Source organism: Lactuca serriola, chromosome 8 (genome assembly GCF_051521515.1).
Source record: "Lactuca serriola cultivar US96UC23 chromosome 8, Lser_US96UC23_V15, whole genome shotgun sequence".
Classification (NCBI taxonomy): domain Eukaryota; kingdom Viridiplantae; phylum Streptophyta; class Magnoliopsida; order Asterales; family Asteraceae; genus Lactuca; species Lactuca serriola.
The window spans coordinates 78717178-78736746 of record NC_136415.1 but is presented as its reverse complement, the minus strand read 5'-3'; the positions used below and the strand labels follow the sequence as shown (position 1 = coordinate 78736746).

The following is a 19569-nucleotide window of genomic DNA, read 5'->3' as shown; positions in this document are numbered from 1 at the left end:
TTCTTAATAAGAAGTAAGAACGGACTGATAATCTAAACATTTAAAGTTTAGGGAATATATTTATGAAATCTGTAAAACCATAAGGGTGTTATTACAAATTATTTGAACAGTTTATATTGTCTTACGTGTATCCATTAACCAATAGGGTGATAGTATTTAGTCACGTATCCAATCAAAAGCCTCCACGTATGAAAAACCAACGTGGATTCTAGAATATATATACTCTACTCATGGACTCCTTTCTACAACCGCACCATTCGGAAGCGTTTTGTCCGATCTCTGATTCCGGAGAATCAACGATTTACGCCTGATACCAAGATTCCGGCACCGATGGAGTCACACGGCGTCGGTCTCCGCCGTGTTTTGGAGCTCGCATTTTGCGTGGCCGGTATTTGGACAGCTTATATATACCAAGGCGTTCTTCAAGAGACTGTGTAAGGCTTTTTCCTGAACTAATTATGCCGTTCTGTTTTTCATTTTATCTCTTAAACTCTGTAATGATCATTTAATTGATTTCATATGTATCCGTCCAATAAAAGTTTCGAATTTTGGATTTATGGCAAAGAGTTGTGTGAAGGTTTACGCTAAATCGTTATTAGTTATTGAGGATTTTGAAAATATTGCATATTTATTGGCTGCTTTAAGTTCGCATTTGAGAAAGTAAAGTGATTACTTATATTGATGATTGCGTCGCGTTTTCACACATCAGTTGTGATTATGAATCGTGATTCGTGATCCGTTCTAAGAACTTGATAGAGCCTAACAATAACTCCACATTCTGATTTCAGTTTAGGACTATGATTCATGATTACTGCAATTAAATAAACAGCTTTACCATTAAATATCATTCTTAAGTTTTCATTAACCTAAAATTGAGCATTTTCTTAAACCTTAACAAATGTTACTAGCATACATGGAACTCCAATTTGGGGAATTTGGTATTTCCAATTGATTACATTGTAATGGACATATACGAAGGTTGTTATGACTTATGAGTCTTTGTTAATGGTTTTCAGGTCTACTAAGCGATTTGGACCAGAGAATGAGAGGTTCGAACATCTAGCATTCTTGAATTTAGCACAAAGTGCTGTTTGTTTCATATGGTCATTCATGAGTAAGCATTTCACCTTTTAAGCTCTGGTTATCTTTGGTCATTTAGAATGTAAAATGATAATTGGGAATTAGGGATTGATTAACATTTTGTGGTGACTGATTAGTGATAAAGCTGTGGCCCAGTGGTAGCACTGGTCATGCTCCATGGTGGAGTTACTGGAGTGCTGGCATTACAAATACAATTGGCCCAGCTATGGGAATTGAAGCTCTAAAATACATCAGTTATCCTGCTCAGGTATCTTGAAGCTTTATCCATCATTTATCTTTCTATTTTCAATCAAGATTTCTAAAGTTTTCATCAAATCAACACATGATGTTTAAATTTTCATCAAACAAGTAAAGTAATAATTACATTGGTTGTCTATTGTAGGTACTTGCAAAATCCTCAAAGATGATTCCAGGTGATTACTTGCATTTAATCCAAACTAAATTAGTAATTTAACTCTAATAACAATGTTCCCAAAATACTTATCTTTTTAATTTATCATTATGCAGTGATGCTAATGGGAACACTAGTGTATGGCATTAGATACAGTTTTCCTGAGTATCTTTGTACAATTCTTGTTGCTGGTGGGGTATCTGCTTTTGCTCTTGCAAAGGTGAATATATTATCTTTTTATAAATTATATGTTGAACTTTATTTTCTTGTTAAGTTGTTAATATTGATTCCATTTTATCTAATTGTGACTTGATTCTTTCAGACTAGCTCAAAGACTATAAGCAAGTTGGCTCATCCTAATGCCCCACTTGGATACGGATTATGTTTTTTAAATTTGGCTTTTGATGGTTTCACAAATGCTACACAAGATTCAATCTCAACAAGGTTAGTTATGAAAGTTTGATAATAGAACTATGAGTAAATTACAAATTTGGTCCTTGTGGTATATTGTTTTTTCGGGACGATCGAAGGGTAAATTGGTCATTTTGAAAAACCAACAGTCGAGTTGCTAGATTTAATGACTTGTTTAACGATCATGGAGGCATAATGGAAGAAAATTAAACAACAAAAGACAAATTTGTATAAAAAAGGAGAACTTGGACTAAACCAGTCAAGTCAAGTATACCACAAGGACCAAATTTGTAATTTACTCTAATATCTATTCCATTTTTCATGTTATGTATGTAGTTTTTGGTTGTAGGTTATATAAAAAGTAAATAATATTCTTTTAGAATTTTTAAAAATTTTCATCATACTAATTACTTAATATAATATAAAAATGAGTAAATTACAAAAATGCCCCCATTATTTTTATTTTTATCGTGCTTAGTCCAAAACCAATATCTTTTTTTTTTTTTTAGTTTTAGTCCTTATTTTCAAGGTTTCATAACCAAAATCGACATAAAACCTTGAAACAAGGACCAAAAATGAAAAATATTCCAATTTTGGATTAAACACCATCAAAACCACACATACACTCCATTGTCTTTTCATTTACTCTAAAAATTACAAAAACTTGTTGAACAAAAAGAAAAAAACTCAATGTGATAGCCAAACCCCAACTGAAACAGCCCTAAATCCTAAACCCTAAATTGTACTGTGTTATCAAACTGAAACTGTCCTAAACCCTAAACCCTAAATTGTACTGTGTTGTCAGGTATCCAAAGACAAGTGCATGGGACATAATGTTAGGAATGAACTTATGGGGTACAATCTACAACTTAGTTTTCATGTTTGGGTGGCCCCAAGCGAGTGGCTACCAAGCCATTGATTTTTGCAAGCACCACCCGGAGGCGGCATGGGACATTTTATACTACTGTCTATGTGGTGCGGTTGGCCAAAATTTTATATTTTTTACAATTAGCCGATTTGGGTCTTTAACAAACACAACAATCACAACAACCCGAAAATTCGTGAGCATTGTGGTGTCATCGGTTCTTAGTGGGAATCCATTGTCTCAAAAGCAATGGGGGAGTGTGTTCATGGTGTTTAGTGGCTTGTCTTATCAAATTTACCTTAAATGGAAAAAGATACAAAGAATGCAAAAGAAGAGGAAAACTACTTAGAGTTTTATAAATTTTATAAATATATTTTTAACATGGTATCAGAGCAAAATATTATTCGACCCTAATTTTATTTGGGGTTTTGTGTTTTTAAAGGTAGGGGGAGTGTGACTGATTAGGTTTTATATAGTGTTACGGAGGAGATTTGGTGTAAGGGAGTTTATGATATAGAACATTAAATTGTGAATTGTAAATTTACAATGTGTTTTTGTGAGGTATTTATAATCAAATATTTTGTTTTGGTGTTGTTTTTATATTTGTTACATGATTTGTTTTTGTTGTAAGGTTGTAATGTAGTATATTATGATTTATCCAACCAAAAAGAGGATGCATTTTCAAAGTATTTATTGTTATTCGACTCCCTATAATTTATATTATGGGCTTTGTTCAAAGTTAGTTAATGTTACATTTTTATGTTTGCCAATTGGTTGGATTTATATAACGGGCTGTTACGTAAACTGTAGGATTTTGATAAACCGTGTGGAATGGTCCAAACATTGCAAGTTTGATGGCATTTTACTTTGAAGTGATTTGTACACAACAGTTTTTTGCCATACACAACAATTCATGCATTATATAGTTATACAATACAACATTTTAAAGGACCAATTGTTGTGTATGAAGAAAAATTGTTGTGTACGGATCAGCTCTATTAAAATGTTTATAGCATCTGATCTAAGGTTGGAACACCTTATTTGTTAATATCTCAATTGAAATGTTTCTTTGATAAACTTTTTGAGACTTGAGTTGTAAAGTGATCGAATGTCAACCCTTCTTGAAGTAAATTTTTTTTTTCTTTTTTTGTAAAAAGCCAATGTTACTTCTTCCCATTGGCGGACACATGTGGAACCCGGGGGTCCCGGGCCACTGCTCCAGTTTATTCTGTAAGTGTAATTTTCTTTCTATAACATCTATAAAATAGGTGTCAAAGTACCAAAAAAAATATGACATGGTATAACTAATACTAGCCCAAAACAATAAAAAAAATTAGCCCAAAAAAAAAACATCAACCCACCAAGTTATATTCATTAAACCCAATACCCAATTCCTATTGTCTATAAACCCAATACCCAATTCCCATTGTCTATATTAAGGGTGAGCAAACCGTTTTTTTTTCAAACCGAATCGGTTTAGAAAACCGGTCCGGTTCCGATTCGTGAATAGTAAAACCAGTTCAACCTTAAACCGGTTCCGTCATAGAAAAACTCGAACCTATCTAAACCGGTTACATCGGTTCTAAACCGGTTCAATCGGTTCTAAACCGGTTTGATCGGTTTGACTATCGGTTCTAAACCGGTTCACGGTTATTAAACCGATTTCAATGTCTAAAATCTCGAACGGGTGCAAACTGACGGTTCGGTTCATAGTGGACCGGTTTACCGGTTCAATGACCGGTTCGGATCATGAACTGGTTTTTTTGTGTAAGCCTAGTCTATATGGCAAGGATAAAGAACAAAGCTGTAAAGAAAAAGAAAATCTCCTTTGCTCTTTGTGAAGATGCGACAAAAACAACAGGGTTGGACGCAATATTTCGTAGTAGGTTTTGCCGGTGGCATATTTTTTGTCTTTTTACGTAGTGACACAATAATAGAAAAACGAAAAATTTGAAATCTTTTACATTGTGTCCGAAAAAAACAGGGATTGTCGGTGTCACTATGGACACCATAGTGGAACCACCCTTGGTGCAAACATGAAGGTGAAAAAAAAAATCCATTTTTTGCTCCAAACTCTTCAAGTGAACTAAAAGTGAATGATTTGCTCCAACTCTCCAAGCTATTTCGATTTTGCTCGACTCTTTTCCAAGCTACAATGAAACAAGTATTTATATTTTTAGGTTTATAAAATTATTCAAATTAGTTGTTTTTTTTTTTTCTTGAATTTTTTATTGTTTAGGTGAAATTGGTTGTTGTTTACCTTGAAATTAGTTGTCGAATTGTTGTTAGATACTTAGATTGTTAGGATAAAATTGAGTTTTTTTTTTTTTTTTTTTTTTTTTTTTTTTTTTTTTTTTTTTTTTTGTAGAACAAGCATCAATAATCAAGTGTTGGAGAATCCTCCAAAAGACCAGCTCCAATGATTTATGTTCTGAAGGATCCTCTAAAACACCATGTGAAAATCAATCATTCCCTTCGGTTTCTAATGTAAATCCACAACCTACAACTACTCCAATTACAAGTGTTGAATTGAAAGATCTTCCAAAAGACCCGAGTCTTAGACCAAAGATTACAACTTACAATCCAAATCAAATAGATGAAATAAAGAGGACATATTTGCTTCAAAGACCTTGTCAACCAAGGGGCCATACGTTTGATTGGTTACAACTTACAAAAAAGAGTATAGTGGTTACGACTTAATAAAAATTACAACAAACAAAATAAGTTTTGTTGTTAAGTGGTTTGATAACTTTGATTGGTTAGAGTATAACATAAAAGAGAATAAAACATTTTGTTTATTTTGCTATGTATGTGGAGACATGGTGGGACAACAAAAAGGGATAAATGCATTTGTTTCACACTGTTTTGATACTTGGAATAAAAAAAGTTCATTGAGAGATCATATGAATGTTATTGATAGTTTTCATCACAAACCAATAGATAATTATGAATTTTTATTGAAAGAAAAACAATCTATTAGTGCAGCCTTCAAGAAACAAACCAAAATTGAGGAGAGTAACAGTAAACTTCGTTTAGGTGCTTCAATTTGGTGTTGTAAATTTTTATTGAAAAATGATTTACCATTTCGAGGTCATGATGAGTCGAGTGACTCCCTTAATAGAGGGTTTTTCTTTGAGTTATTATCTTTCATGAGAGATCATAATCAAGTCATTCACAATGCTACCTTAAAAAATGCTCCTCAAAATAATCAAGTGACGTGCTGAAGGACTCAAAAGAAAATTGTTGAATGCTTTTCAACAGAGTTAACTTTAAGTATTTGCAAAGAAATTGGTAATGATATGTTTGCTTTATTGGTTGATGAATCTAGTGATGTATCAAAAAAAGAACAAACGACCATAGTTTTGAGTTATGTCGACAACTTTAGAATGGTAAAGGAAATATTCATTGGAGTTGTGCACGTGAATGATACATCCTCTTTGACTCTTAAAGCGGCCATAGATGAATTTTTTACCCTTAACAAGTTAAGTATGTCCTAGTAAGCAAAACTTTGTTTTCTTATTATGAATTTTAATTGAATATTATTCGCTTTAATGTTTAATATTTTTTTATCATGCAAGAGGACAAGGTTACGATGAGGCAAACAATATGTTATGTGCATTCAACACTCTAAAAGCTTTGAATTTAAAAGATAATGATTCAGTGCATTATGTGCATTGCTTTACACACCAACTTCAGTTAGTTATTGTAGGTGTAGAAAATAAGCATGATGTTGTTGACGACTTCTTTGAGAAAGTGTGCAAAAGTCAATTGGAAATGGTGAACTTGAAACCAGAAGATGGTTAAATCAAGAGAGCTCTCTTGTTTGAGCGGGAGATACAAGATGGTGTTCACATTTCAAAATAATCACAAGTTTGATGAACTTATTTGCGAAGGTTCTTAATGCTCTTGCTTATGTCGAAGAGGAAGAATCCGGTTTAAGTAACCGAAATCAAGCATTTGGTATCTTAAGATATTTCAAGACACTTAATTTCGTATTTTACTTACATTTGATGTATGAAATTTTACACCTCACGAACATATTGTCAAAACATCTTCAAAATAAAGGATCAAGATATTTTAGAAGCGTCTTCTTTGGTTAGAGGGAAAATGGAGGCATTAAAGTCCTTAAGAGTCATGGGGTTTGCTAAACTTTTATTGAAGTATTTTTTGTCAAAAACATAATATAAATATTGTGGAGATGACAGAAAATTATGTCACATCAAGAGGTTGTAAGACTAAAGTTACTAATCAATTATATTTTGAAGTTGAAATTTTCAACACGACTATGTATATGAAAATTATAGAATTTGGAGATCGATATAGTGAACTTAGCACCCAATTACTAAAATATATGGGGCTTTGAGTCCTTGTGACTCATTTGCTAAATCTGACAAAAAAAAGTTGTTAAAGTGGAATGAGTTGTACAAAAAAGATTTTTGATGATGCAGAGATGATGCAATTTGATGGTAAACTTGAGATATATTATCACGCTTTGCATAAAGATGTCTAGTTCACTAGTTTGCAAGGAATTTATGATCTTTCTCGTTTGATGGTGGAAACGGGGAAACATTGGTCTTATGGTATATAGGTTGTTGAAGTTGGTTTTGGTTTTACTCCTCACAACTGCAACAGTCGAAAAATGTTTTTCTACGATGAAGTTTTTGAAGAGGGATTTACATAACAAAATAGGTGATGATTTTTTGAATGATGATATGATTTCTTATGTTGAAAAAGAAGCCCTTATGAAAGTGAATATCGATGATGTAATGAGTCGGTTTCAAAAAATATTTACCCATAGATGTCAAATTTAAATATTAAGATGAATGGAGTGGTTTAATGTACTAGTACTTTGTAAAAAAAATTATGTTGTTAAATTTGGTCAGATTTTTTTTAGTGCCACCCAGAGACGAAGCTAAATTTTTTTTAGGGTGTTCCTCATATATATATATATATATATATATATATATATATATATATATATATATATATATATATATATATATATATATATATATATATATATATATATAAACTAATTAAAGGCTAGCCAAATGAAGAAAAATATAAGAAATTTAACAAGAATATATATATCCCTATACTAATAAAAGAGTAGTTCTTTTGCCATGTGTCACCATGTTAGGTATTGTAATAAATATCATGACACTTGTCAATTTATTGGCACTTGTAATTAACATCATGACACTTATCAATCTATTAATTCTCCATTTCAAATTTCAAAATTTAAATTACATTTTAATTACATTAAATTAATAATATTAGAATAAAAATAAAATAGAATTTATACAAATTATAATAAAATAAAATTTATACAAATTATATGATGATATATTTTACGTATTTATTTTAATCAACGATTATAATTTTATATATAACTAAAAAAATATCTTTTAATTAATAATTTATTTAAAATTATTAATTAATAGTTTTGAGTTTTTACTTAGAAAGTTTAATTAATTTTCTAACCGTGGTTCCCACGGGTTATAAACTAATATATATATATATATATATATATATATATATATATATATATACACACACACCCAAATGATATCTTATTTTAAAAAACAAAAAAAAAGAAAAAAAAAATGAAAAACTGAGGGTGGGCCCGAGCCTAGGTTGGCTCTGCCCTTGGCGCCACCGCTGTTTAACCAAAGTTGTTAAGATCAGGAATCTATCTAGGATCATTTTTGGGTTTGCAAGATCGGGATCGGGATCCTAAGATCCCACAAAGAAAAATATAATTTTAATTTATAATTTTTAATCATGAAAAATATTTCAAACATTTAATTTTTCGTTCAAAAGTTATGAAAACTTCAAAATATTAATCATAAGCTACAATACAAAATGATAAATGGTAAATTGGTAAAGGGTAAAATACATAAAGTGGTAAAAAAATTCATTTGCAAAAAAAAAAAAAAAAAAAAAAAATCAAAGAATGGTAGGATCGGATCGGATTTCCATCCTATGATCCTACTTACGATCTTACGATCCTACCTGCGATCCTACCACAAATACGATCCTTTTACGATCCGGATCGTTTTTTCATAACTAGGAATGTAGGATCGTATGATCCTACGATCAGGATCGCGATTTTGACAACTATGGTTCAAACCTTTTGCGTCTGCCATTGCTTCTTTCGTAGTAACATGAGCATGCCTTTGTCCTTACGTCTTTCTTAAAGGATATGACAGACATATTAACGTCAAATTTGCCACCACCACAAGTATCGTACCACATATTTTTGTAGCATGCTCTTGTGGTACCACCCACCATTTTAACTAATTCGTAACGATTCAAAACTTATTTCACGCACTTGCATGGTAATATTCTGACAACATGGTCACTTGATAAAGTCCTCACCTGGACGAAAGGTTTAAATTAAGAATTCGCATTCCATATTGATTTGATGTTATTTTTTACGAGTAAAATTAAATACACAAAATTTTAAATTTACCAAACAAATTGAGACAAAATATCACTACAAAAGCAGAGAACACAAATAATGACAGTCGAGATCACGAAAAATGAAAAGACGAGAACATGTATTTTATCTACACTATAAGATTAACGAGCATTTTTTAGGCGTATGAACTCACCTCTATTTATATAAGGCATAAAAGGGCAAATGGGCCAAGATGGCTACATATAGCTATAGAGTTGTTACCTTTAAAAAATCAATATTTTAAAAAAGTCACTTATAGCCAACTTACATGCATCTTAAAAGTAATGTTTATGCATTTTGAATATTTACATAGTTAACCAACTATGTTGTCTTAAATCCGTCACCAAGACCAAGACCAAGACCAAGACCAAGACCAGATATACATGTTTATGCACTATCCTAAACAAAATCACTTGAGGGAGGTTTAGAGACCTTCAAGAACTTATAATCTCTATGGTCCGAATCGAATCAAGATCAACACAATCCAACTTAGAGTCACCCTACCATGCGTTCTACTGAAGTATAGCCACTAGGACCAATAAGATAGAACTAAACTCGACCTTCACAAAGCCAACAGTCATAAATGCGCTCGCTCTCATAGAAGATGAAGGCATATTAACCACGCCACTATAAACACCACCAAGATTGTTATGGACCACCGCATCAGCTTGTACAAATTCTAGATCATCGCCATTCCCCTCTTCAATCTTCACTACCATCTTATGGTATCTCATCAACAAAATGCTCAGATTGCCCACCATCTTCGTACTGAACACAAATCGATAAATACTTGCCAACTTTATGGAATCCCTTCAATCAAGATTCCACAGAAGAAAAGGGAAAAAGCTAGATCTATCAGCTTGGAACCAATAAGCTTGGATCTTGGACACTTACAAGGGTCCAGATAATGCATAAAAGGATGATGGGAATGCTTGCTTGCTTAACCAACACACCAGGACACCTTCTTTATCTTTTTTTCTTCTTCAAGCTAACAAGAGCATAGAAATGAGCCAAGAATTACCAAGAGAGATTAGGGTTAGGGTTTCAGAGGTTTAAGAGTGATGAAGGATGAGGGTGCGCATACCTTAACCCTCTCATTCCTTTAAATACTCGAAAATTAGGGTTTTTGTCATCAGGTGGTCACTACGATGTGGCTAGTATATTGCAACGTTGTGGGGATGAAAATGAGTTCGTGAACCTTCTAGCCATGCCACGTCGTGGTGGTGCCTCCACCACATCGTGGCAACCCAAAATTATCAAGTTTAATTAAATAAAATATCTCTAAGATTCGAATGTTACAATCACGGAGAAATCAAAACACATCAGATCAAAAAGAATATGAAAAGATTATGATGAACAGTAACATGTCAAATTTGGATAATCAAAACTATTTAGCAAATCTGAATGCTTCGGATGAACATTAGACCTTCAATATGCTTTTGGCCTCTAAATGCTTTACAAAGAGATTTCAGCATGGCAAATTTTCAAAAGCCAAAAGGGATCGTTTGTTTTAGGAAAAAGACCAAGGGAAATCAATAAAGAAATTTCTTAGACATTGATTACATGGAGATGTTTCATACACTTCACATTTAAATATGCTTATTTGAATCTGTACATGCAAACACAGTTCAGATAGTGATACGAAGGACATGCATGATTTGCTAACTTGGTATTTGGAAGTGAAAAAGGCCCTTCTCAATGTTATGCATATTTTGAATTAGCTTCAGATGGTTTTGATTCTTCACAAAGGGGGAGACTATAGAAGTTGAAAATGTTGCGAAAAATGTCGAAGTCCTTGATGTCTATCCGAAGATGAGAAGTTTAAAGGGTTATCGAAGTACGCTCTATCTCGAAGTAGTTGGTAGATCTTATTAAGATCCTTTGGTATATCTTTTTATTTTACATGGCATATTTTGTACATGTTGGCGTTTAGTTCATATAATTTTTGTGATTTTGTGTTGTACTTAGAAGTCTATAAATAGTGCACTGTGTTAGGATTATTGTAACGCTTTTCACACGCTCATAACAACTTCGTTATTAGAGCTATTCATCTATAATCCTACACACCACTGATCAATTGAGTTTATGAGAATTATTTACATTGTGTCTTGATTTGTTTATTACTTTGTTTTGTTTTGACCCACGAGTTTAACACTCATTTTTTTATTCATGAGTTCAACACTCATCAAGGATCCAATTTTATTTATCCTTAATCCTTCCCGAAGTCTCCAAAACATCAATCATTGCCGGAAATAAAAACTCATCAACCTAAAATAAGTTCTCTTTCCACTTCTTGATGGAATTACGAAAAACCTTATCAATCTTAACCCCAACATGTCAGGAATATATATATATATATATATATATATATATATATATATATATATATATATATATATATATATATATACACACACACACCACATCTCAAAGCAACTAATTTCCCTATCACGTTGAGTTTCTGGCAAGCAATGTGTATATTATAAAAAAATGTAAAACTTCTATCAAGAAATAAACTTAGAGGAAGGTGAAGTGATAATTTTTGGGATTTGAAATAAAGACTCGCCTTCCAAACGACACCTGAGTAATCAAATAATCAGGATTAGGCAACACAATGCTGTAATTCTCCCTAAAATTGAAATCAAGCGTTGTTGTCTTGATCTTCCCAAGTTAATTACTAAAGAAATAACATCAATTGACTAGCCTTTATCGAAAAGTGTGAAAATAGGAAACGCAATGGGAAGAAGTAACAAATAGAAAACTGATATCATTTATGAGAAAAGTTACCCTCTTTTATAAAGCTTAGGGAACCCCACACATCTCACATCGAGATAGTTGGCAAAGCAAAAAAAAAAAAAAAACAAGTTCCCAACACACTCTCTCGAAATCCGGAATAGTATGCCACAAAACAGTGGTCCATAGTGTACCACCGTAAACATATTAAGAGCTGAGCAACAATCCAACCAAGATATGCCAAAAACTACACCAATTAATAGGCACTCTAAGAGAAGAAACAAAGTCAGATCCTAGCCTTGATAAAGTCGAACCCAAGTCAAGGCCGGAGCACCAAAAGCATCATGCCTAATTCCAACATGTGTCATGAGCTATCCACGATATCCTGCAAAAAGCACAAATGACGATCACATTCTCTTCTAAAGCTCCCACACACACACACACACACATAGACACACACTCTTTCTCTCTCTCTCTCTCTCTCTCTAACTAACTAACTAACTAACTAACTAACTAAAGTGTAATATGGGCAACCCACATATTACACCTAACCTAGTATTTCTCTTATGATCAAATGGAGCATCCATCTCAAATGAGGAGACCCCCAACTCTCAATCCATCATATCTCAAAATCATCCCTTCGGGACTTGGTTGCATTATTTTTATATTATGAACATATTAATAAAAATACATTGATATAACTTCTAACATACTTTAAAGAGTAAATTACATGAATGGTTCCTATGGTTTAGGGTAATTTGAACGTTTGGTCCCTAACTTATTTTTTTAACTCAGAAAGTCCATACTGTTTGTTTTTGTTACGCGCTTGGTCCCTGTCATACTTAAAAAAATTATTTTGTTCTTGATTGTTTAATTTATTTAAATAAACACACCCCAACCACACCCCTCACATTACCGTACCTACCCTACCATTTTTTTATATTTAAATAATAGTCTTTCTAGGTAAGACATGGATCAAACACGTAGTAAAGACAAACATTAGAGACCAAACGCGTAACAAAAACAAACAATAGGGACTTTCCGAATTAAAAAAATAAGTTAGGGACCAAACACGCAAATTATCCAAACCGTAAGGACCATTCATGTAATTTACTCTACTTTAAATTGTAGACATGTAAATTAATAGAAAGATAATTATGTAAACATGGCATACTTTGACCTAAAATAAAATTATATCTTGATGAGATGCCTAAGGTTAAGGGTTCAAGTTTTATATAAGACATGTAAAATTTAATAATAGATTAGAGCATGTGTCAGATGTTCTTCTGGAAAAAAAAGTTAAATTGTAAATAACTAAATCAGGTTAATGTCTTATTATTTATTAATTATAGATAATTAATATATTTTTAAATCAGTTTTGTGTTATTTACTTTGTTTGAAAATGGCGCCACGGATGTTAACTTGAAGTGGAACAACTTGAACATCTTTCTTTTGGTGTGAAGTGCCAACTAGAACTTGAAACTCTATTTTCTTTTGGATCAATGTTGTTCCTTCTAATTTCGATACGATTTTTGGAGTTATTCACTTTCATTGAAAATGACGTCATGAACGTGAAGAAAGAAGGGTGGTTGATCATGCGATATCAGGTACCACTGTATGGTATATTTAGAGATTTCTAAATGATGTGGTGTTTGGAACAGGAAAGATTAAAAAAAATGAGATTGTTGATCCGATAAAAGAATTCTTTTTATTGTAGTATTATAATAGAAATAATAAATGTTAAATAGGATGGGTGAATTGGCTTCAAAATCCCATGAACTTTTTGTAATTGTTTTCTAGCTCTTTGCCCGTTGTTAATTTTATTAATGACTGACTGTTTCAAGCTGTTTCAAAAAGAAAAATATTTAACATATCAAGTAGTTATTCATATGTTAGTGAATTCCATTTTTTAAAACGGTATTCTACTAAAAACAGATATAACACAAGTAAAAGCATAATGACATTAATTAGTGTAGATGGTGTTAAAAGTTTTATAGATCTTCTTGTAGATATTTGGATGCTTTACACTCATGGGGACTGGTGTGGCTGAGTGTCTGTGCACATCATTATTTAACTATTTGTATTTCAAAATGTACATATCAAATTATCAAATGTTTATCTAACTGTTTTATATTATATAAACTCGTGTACTCACAAAATTTAATCATTATCACGTTAGAAACAAGTTGTAGCACTAAAAATAAGTCAACAGAGAAAGTCAAAACAAATACTATAAAATTTGTACATGGTTCCCTCCTCCCCTCTCTTAACATACTTTTACTTTTTAAAGATGATCATCTTTTGTCTTCCACCACCACCACCACCACCATCATCATCATCAAGCTGACCAACTTAAATACTCCTACAGGATCCCTCACTCCCCACCTTCTTCCCCACAACACAACCCATACTTCACACACACACACACACACACACACTAATGCAGAAGAATCCCATGTCTCAACAACACAAAAAACAAAGTCAATCTTTCATCTTCACCAAGTAAGACTTTTCTATCCCACTCTTTTCGTTTATCATTTCCTTGAATTCACTACTCTTTTTATAACTAAGAGTAAAATCCAAAAATGTTCCCTATGCTTTTTCTATTTTTACTGTATTTAGTCTAAAATTGGAATATTTTTCAATTTTGATTCTCATCTAATGGTTTCATATCAATTTTTGCCCACCGATTTTCAGATTTTGATCATCATTTCAAGGTTTCAGGGACCAAAATCGATAGGAAACCTAGAAATAAGGACTATAACTGAAAAAAGGTTTCAATGTTGGACTAACCATGGTAACAAACAGAAAGTAAAGGGCCCATTTTTTGTAATTACATGTATAAATAATGGGAAATGCTAGAAAAGCCCTTACATTTTGATCATTTTTTACAAATAAGTCATTATGAAAAAAATCACTAAAGCCATTTTGAAATTTTCATGAAAGATTCATAACTTTGTTATCATTATCCAACAATTTAATATAGAAAAAATGACGGAAAAACCCTTATATTTTATACCTTTTTACATGCTTTGTGTAAGGTCCAAATAAAAAAGTTACAAATTAGAAATGGTTTTTATGAAAGATTTACAAATCTTAAAAACGGCTTTAGTGACTTTTTTTTCATAAGGGCTTTACTATAAAACATCTAAAACTTAAGGGGTTTTCTAGCATTTGCCTATAAATAATTAGTTGAATCAGAATAAAAGAAAACATAGAAAACACAAAGATTCTGCACACAAGAACCATATAATATATATTATAGATTACATTCTCTAAAACCAATCATTGTAAGTTATACATTACAATAAAAATTTTAAGAATAAAAAAAAAGAAAAAAAGAAACAAAGAACAGGAGTCCAATTGGGTGGTTGATCCTCCTTCACTCTCTTTTATACTTTTACTACCTTCCCCCCTCTTTTAACCGTATAAATGGGGGGTATATTTGTAATTACACTCTCCAAAGACTAAGTAAAATTATCTTCTGTACAGAATTTGGCATGTTTTGAGGCCAAATAGTTATGAGGTCAATATCGAACACCTAAAACTCGATACCCTCCAAAATCACACACACAAAATTGAGACATTTTTACCCCTCAACTCAAGAATGTACCTCAACATTCTTGCTTTCAAGGCATAAAGCAAATCTTGATCAAATCTTTTTCTTTTCTTTCTTTTTTTTTTTTTTTTAATTTTTTTTTAAAGACAATGAAGAAGGGCCCTTTTGCAGGGTGGATGTTGTGAAGTTCTTGTGCTTGAATTAGGAGGTGTCATTTCCATTCCAAGTGTTTTTAGTAGAAAATGTCTTTCCTGAAAAACCCAAATAAATAAATAAATTTACCATTTTGACCCTATATAATAAATCAAAATGTCTTCAAGTTTTATTGTTTGATTTGATGAAATAAGGTATTAGTTGGTTAAAAGTATAATGTTTTTTTCAATATAGCTTACCCTTTGATTGATGTCACAGGATGTGATTTAAGTGGAAGATTAAGGTATGAGAAGGGCAAAAACGTAAAATGGTTAATGTACTTACACTTTCTGAAAATTGTGGGCTTGGAATCCCTGCAGCCATTGATCTAAACAATGGAGTTACTTGAAGTGGAGAATTGAATTCTGAATTTGGCAATGCAACATCATTGTTGAATTCATCACAAGATTGTAAAATATCTGTAATTCAAGCAAATATATATATTTGTTATTATTATCAATATGATGTTTAATTATAGGTAAAATTACAAAAAAGGACATAATTTACCTTGATTGATTCCCTCATCAGATGTTATCATATTTACATCACCAACAATATTACTTGACCCTGTGCTATACTCAGAGCTGTCTGGTGATGCCTGATATAAATCAGGCTGCCTACAGAAATTCAAATTTTTTTAAAAAAATTTAGAGATTTTATTTTTAAGAAATAAAAAAATGAACTTTAGTTTATATTTATTAATTATATTACCTCCAGTAATCATGACTACTCCCATTGTTACAACTTCTCATGTCATCAACCAAATCTTTAAAATTCTCAAGTCGAAAATCCATGTCAGCAATGTTGAATCCAAGATTCTCACTTTCTTTACTGTTCTTAAGAAAATTCTGAACAACCTGATTGTTGTATATCATTTAATGTTACCAATCATAATACAAACACAAGATTTATATTTCTTGCATTTAACCAATAAACAAATTGTTGTTAAGAAAAAAAAAACAGTTTTCACCTTCCAAGCATTTTCAAAACTCTGATCTGTTTTCTCTGTATGAACTTTAAGTGCAAGAGAGCTAAGAAGCTCTGCTTGTTGCATTAAAGCAATAATCTTTGGATCATCTTTCTTGAGAAATGTTCCTTCACCCATGTTACAACTACCTGCTTTTATCAAGAATATCCAACTTTTTTTTTTTTAGCTTTTTTAACAAGTAAAAGATTCTTAAGTTATACAACTCACTTTATCTTTTATTACATTTTGATTTGTGTATGTATGTGTGTGTGTTTGTAAAATTACCATCTTTTGAGACCTCCTTATTGATGCCATGAAGTTGAGTTGTTGAGAGATCAATGTTGTGAGCAAGAACTGCAAATGGAGGTCTTAGTTGATGATGACCCGTAGTTGTACAATTACCATTATACCCTTCTTCAATATTACAATCTTCCATCATACCTCCAACTTCTTTCCTCCTAAACCACAACAACGGTTTTAACTTTTAATCTTAAAAGTTAAAAATTCAACTAGCAGGTATAGGTATGTGAAAGGAACATACCGAATCTTCAATGGAGGCATTGAAGTTTCAAACTTTTGTACATCATGAAACATGATTCTTTTATTGTTTGCATTGATGTAAGAAACATTGTTTTCTTTTGCTAATGCTTCATGTTTTGCTCTCTTCTTACACAAAGTGGAAAACCGATTCTTCACAGCATTATCAGTCCTGTTTTTCATGTATGAAAAAACAAAGAAAGTTACTTTTTTTAATTGTTTTTTTAAGTTCTTCAATACAAAATTAAAAAATATATATATAAATTAAATCTTTACCTTCCTGAAACCACTTTTGCTATTTCAGTCCATCTGTTGCCAAATATCCTCTGAGCCTGCATAGATTAGCTCATTACTGTAATGGAAAAACTAAGTAATTTAGCACCTCAAAAAAAGTGATCTTGATTCTTGAAATTCCATCATAGAAATTATCATGGATCTTTTTCTTTAGTGTTATTAACTTATTATTGTATGTATGTTGTTTTGCCTTATGATAAATGGGAACAAAGATGATTTTATAGTTGAAGAAACCAACCAAGGGTATTTTTGTAAATTTTATTTTACCTCGCATAAGAGCATGTCTTCCTCTGGTGACCATCCTCCTTTCTTGAAATCAGAATTCAGATAAGTGAACCATCTGCATTCATAAAGTTGTATCCAAATTCAGTTTTAGCAAAAAATGATATAAAAATTAGAGTTTTCCTTTTCATTTTTCAAATACTTTTGAGATTTACCTTCTTCTGCATTGTCTGGTTGTTTTATCCTTGAACTTTGATGCAATAATTGTCCAACTACACATGACATGATAACAGTTTCATTAATCTGATTGATTCTTATACTTATATAATCAAACAACTTGAGATGAGAGGATAAAGGAAGGAGAATCTCGGAATCATACTTGTCGGTTCCATGGATACTGATTTGCTCTCTTAATATTTCATCCTCCTGAATACGAAGTAATCAATCGTTAAGTTAAGTCCACAACAGATCACGAAAAAAGAATGAAGATCAGAAGATGAATCAGGAAAGATGAAAGTGAACCTCTTGTGACCAAGAAACTATATGCCTCTCTTTCTGCTTCAGAGCTTCACCACCACCATTGTTGTTGCTGTTGGTGTTATGATCAGAATCGCAAACTTTCGTCTTCATATTCAGCATCGATTAATGACAACACGACCTCTCTCTTTATCTAGAAAATTAAGTTCTCGCATGCTAAAGTGAGAGAGACTCTTTTGGCGTTTATGTATGGTGGATTGTCTGTCAACTGGGTTGTGTTGTGTTGTTATATAAATTTTAAAATTGAAAAAAGGGTAATAAAGAGAGGCAAAAGGAACTCCGAATTCCCCTCTTTTCAATGGAAAAACAACTTTACGAGTTACTTCTTACTTCAAACGGAACGCATAGAACTAAACGCCAACGCCATGCGTCGAATTTGCCTTGGATTCGAAACTTTTTGAATGAATCAAAAAATCAAACACCTTTGACGCAAACAGAATCCAGAATTAGAACAACTCGAAAGCTGAAAACACTTGATTAAGCTAACTGATTAAAATAATGCAAAGGGGAACAATCTCTGCCATTGGGAATCACGATCACAAACAGAAAAAAGAAAAGAAAATCAATAGCGCAACAAAAGAATTAAAACCCACGAAACTAACTATTCACTACCTTTTCGTAAGGTATATCTCGATAATCGCGAACTATGATTGCCCGTAGATCTGAGAGTTTGAGCCTACAGTTTATACGATCGAGGAACAGTAGATAGTGACGAAAGAATTTAGTGAATTGATAATAATTGATCCAATTGCAAGAACGGAACGTTGTGGTTGTGGGGGTGGCGTTTTGGGAGGGCGGGTACAAAGAGTAGTTTGAAAAAAACAATACAACACTGAAATCCACGAGAGAGAAGTTATAATTAATTGGGATGATGATGGAGTACACGACTTGATAGCTCCACGCCCGCCATACACACACTAGTGTGTGTGATTTTTAAACCAAACATGATGACATTCGTGACTCAACTACATCACCAAGATGAATACAGTAGCTCCATTTCAATTGGTTACGCTCTTGAGGTGGTGGTGTGAGTGTGATCAATCATGTGGGTGTGTGTGATATTGTGTAAATGTGGATTTTTCAAATTTTGTTCATTTTACATTTTAACCCTCTCACTTTTTAAATTTTCAAAAGGAGGGATTTGATTAAAAAAAACTACTCTTAAATTCTTAATTGATATTGTTCATCTTTAGGTAGGATAAAGCTTTGACATCAAACGAACAATGGTTTTTAGTTGTACTCGCTTCTATCAAGTTTTATCAACTAAATTGTTCATGAGCTTAAAGCTTAGATTTGA

At 32.2% G+C, this 19569-nt stretch overlaps 2 protein-coding genes and 1 long non-coding RNA gene across 3 annotated transcripts; 2 read left to right on the top strand and 1 right to left on the bottom strand.

The window, feature by feature from the left end:
* Nucleotides 1–236: 236 nt before the first annotated feature.
* On the top strand, nucleotides 237–3368 carry UTR3 (UDP-galactose transporter 3). The gene is made up of 7 exons (XM_079015760.1): nucleotides 237–434; nucleotides 1017–1114; nucleotides 1218–1348; nucleotides 1484–1514; nucleotides 1609–1712; nucleotides 1815–1936; nucleotides 2709–3368. Exons 1-7 carry the CDS (start codon nucleotides 331–333, stop codon nucleotides 3115–3117), a joined length of 999 nt encoding a protein of 332 aa, XP_078871886.1. The 5' UTR covers nucleotides 237–330; the 3' UTR covers nucleotides 3118–3368.
* Nucleotides 3369–14262: 10894 nt separating this feature from the next.
* On the top strand, nucleotides 14263–16175 carry LOC145066365 (uncharacterized). The gene is made up of 2 exons (XR_013688740.1): nucleotides 14263–14466; nucleotides 15935–16175. It is a non-coding gene; the product is annotated as an uncharacterized LOC145066365 (long non-coding RNA).
* On the bottom strand, nucleotides 15195–19311 carry FLP (Duplicated homeodomain-like superfamily protein). Its single transcript, XM_079013595.1, has 12 exons — nucleotides 18258–19311; nucleotides 18115–18161; nucleotides 17951–18007; nucleotides 17781–17853; nucleotides 17496–17551; nucleotides 17224–17391; nucleotides 16968–17140; nucleotides 16686–16834; nucleotides 16427–16572; nucleotides 16223–16332; nucleotides 16001–16134; nucleotides 15195–15774 (listed from the first exon to the last, which is right to left on the bottom strand). The coding sequence occupies exons 1-12, from the start codon at nucleotides 18372–18374 to the stop codon at nucleotides 15664–15666; spliced, it is 1341 nt and encodes a 446-aa protein (XP_078869721.1). The 5' UTR covers nucleotides 18375–19311; the 3' UTR covers nucleotides 15195–15663.
* Between the last annotated feature and the right edge of the window lie 258 nt (nucleotides 19312–19569).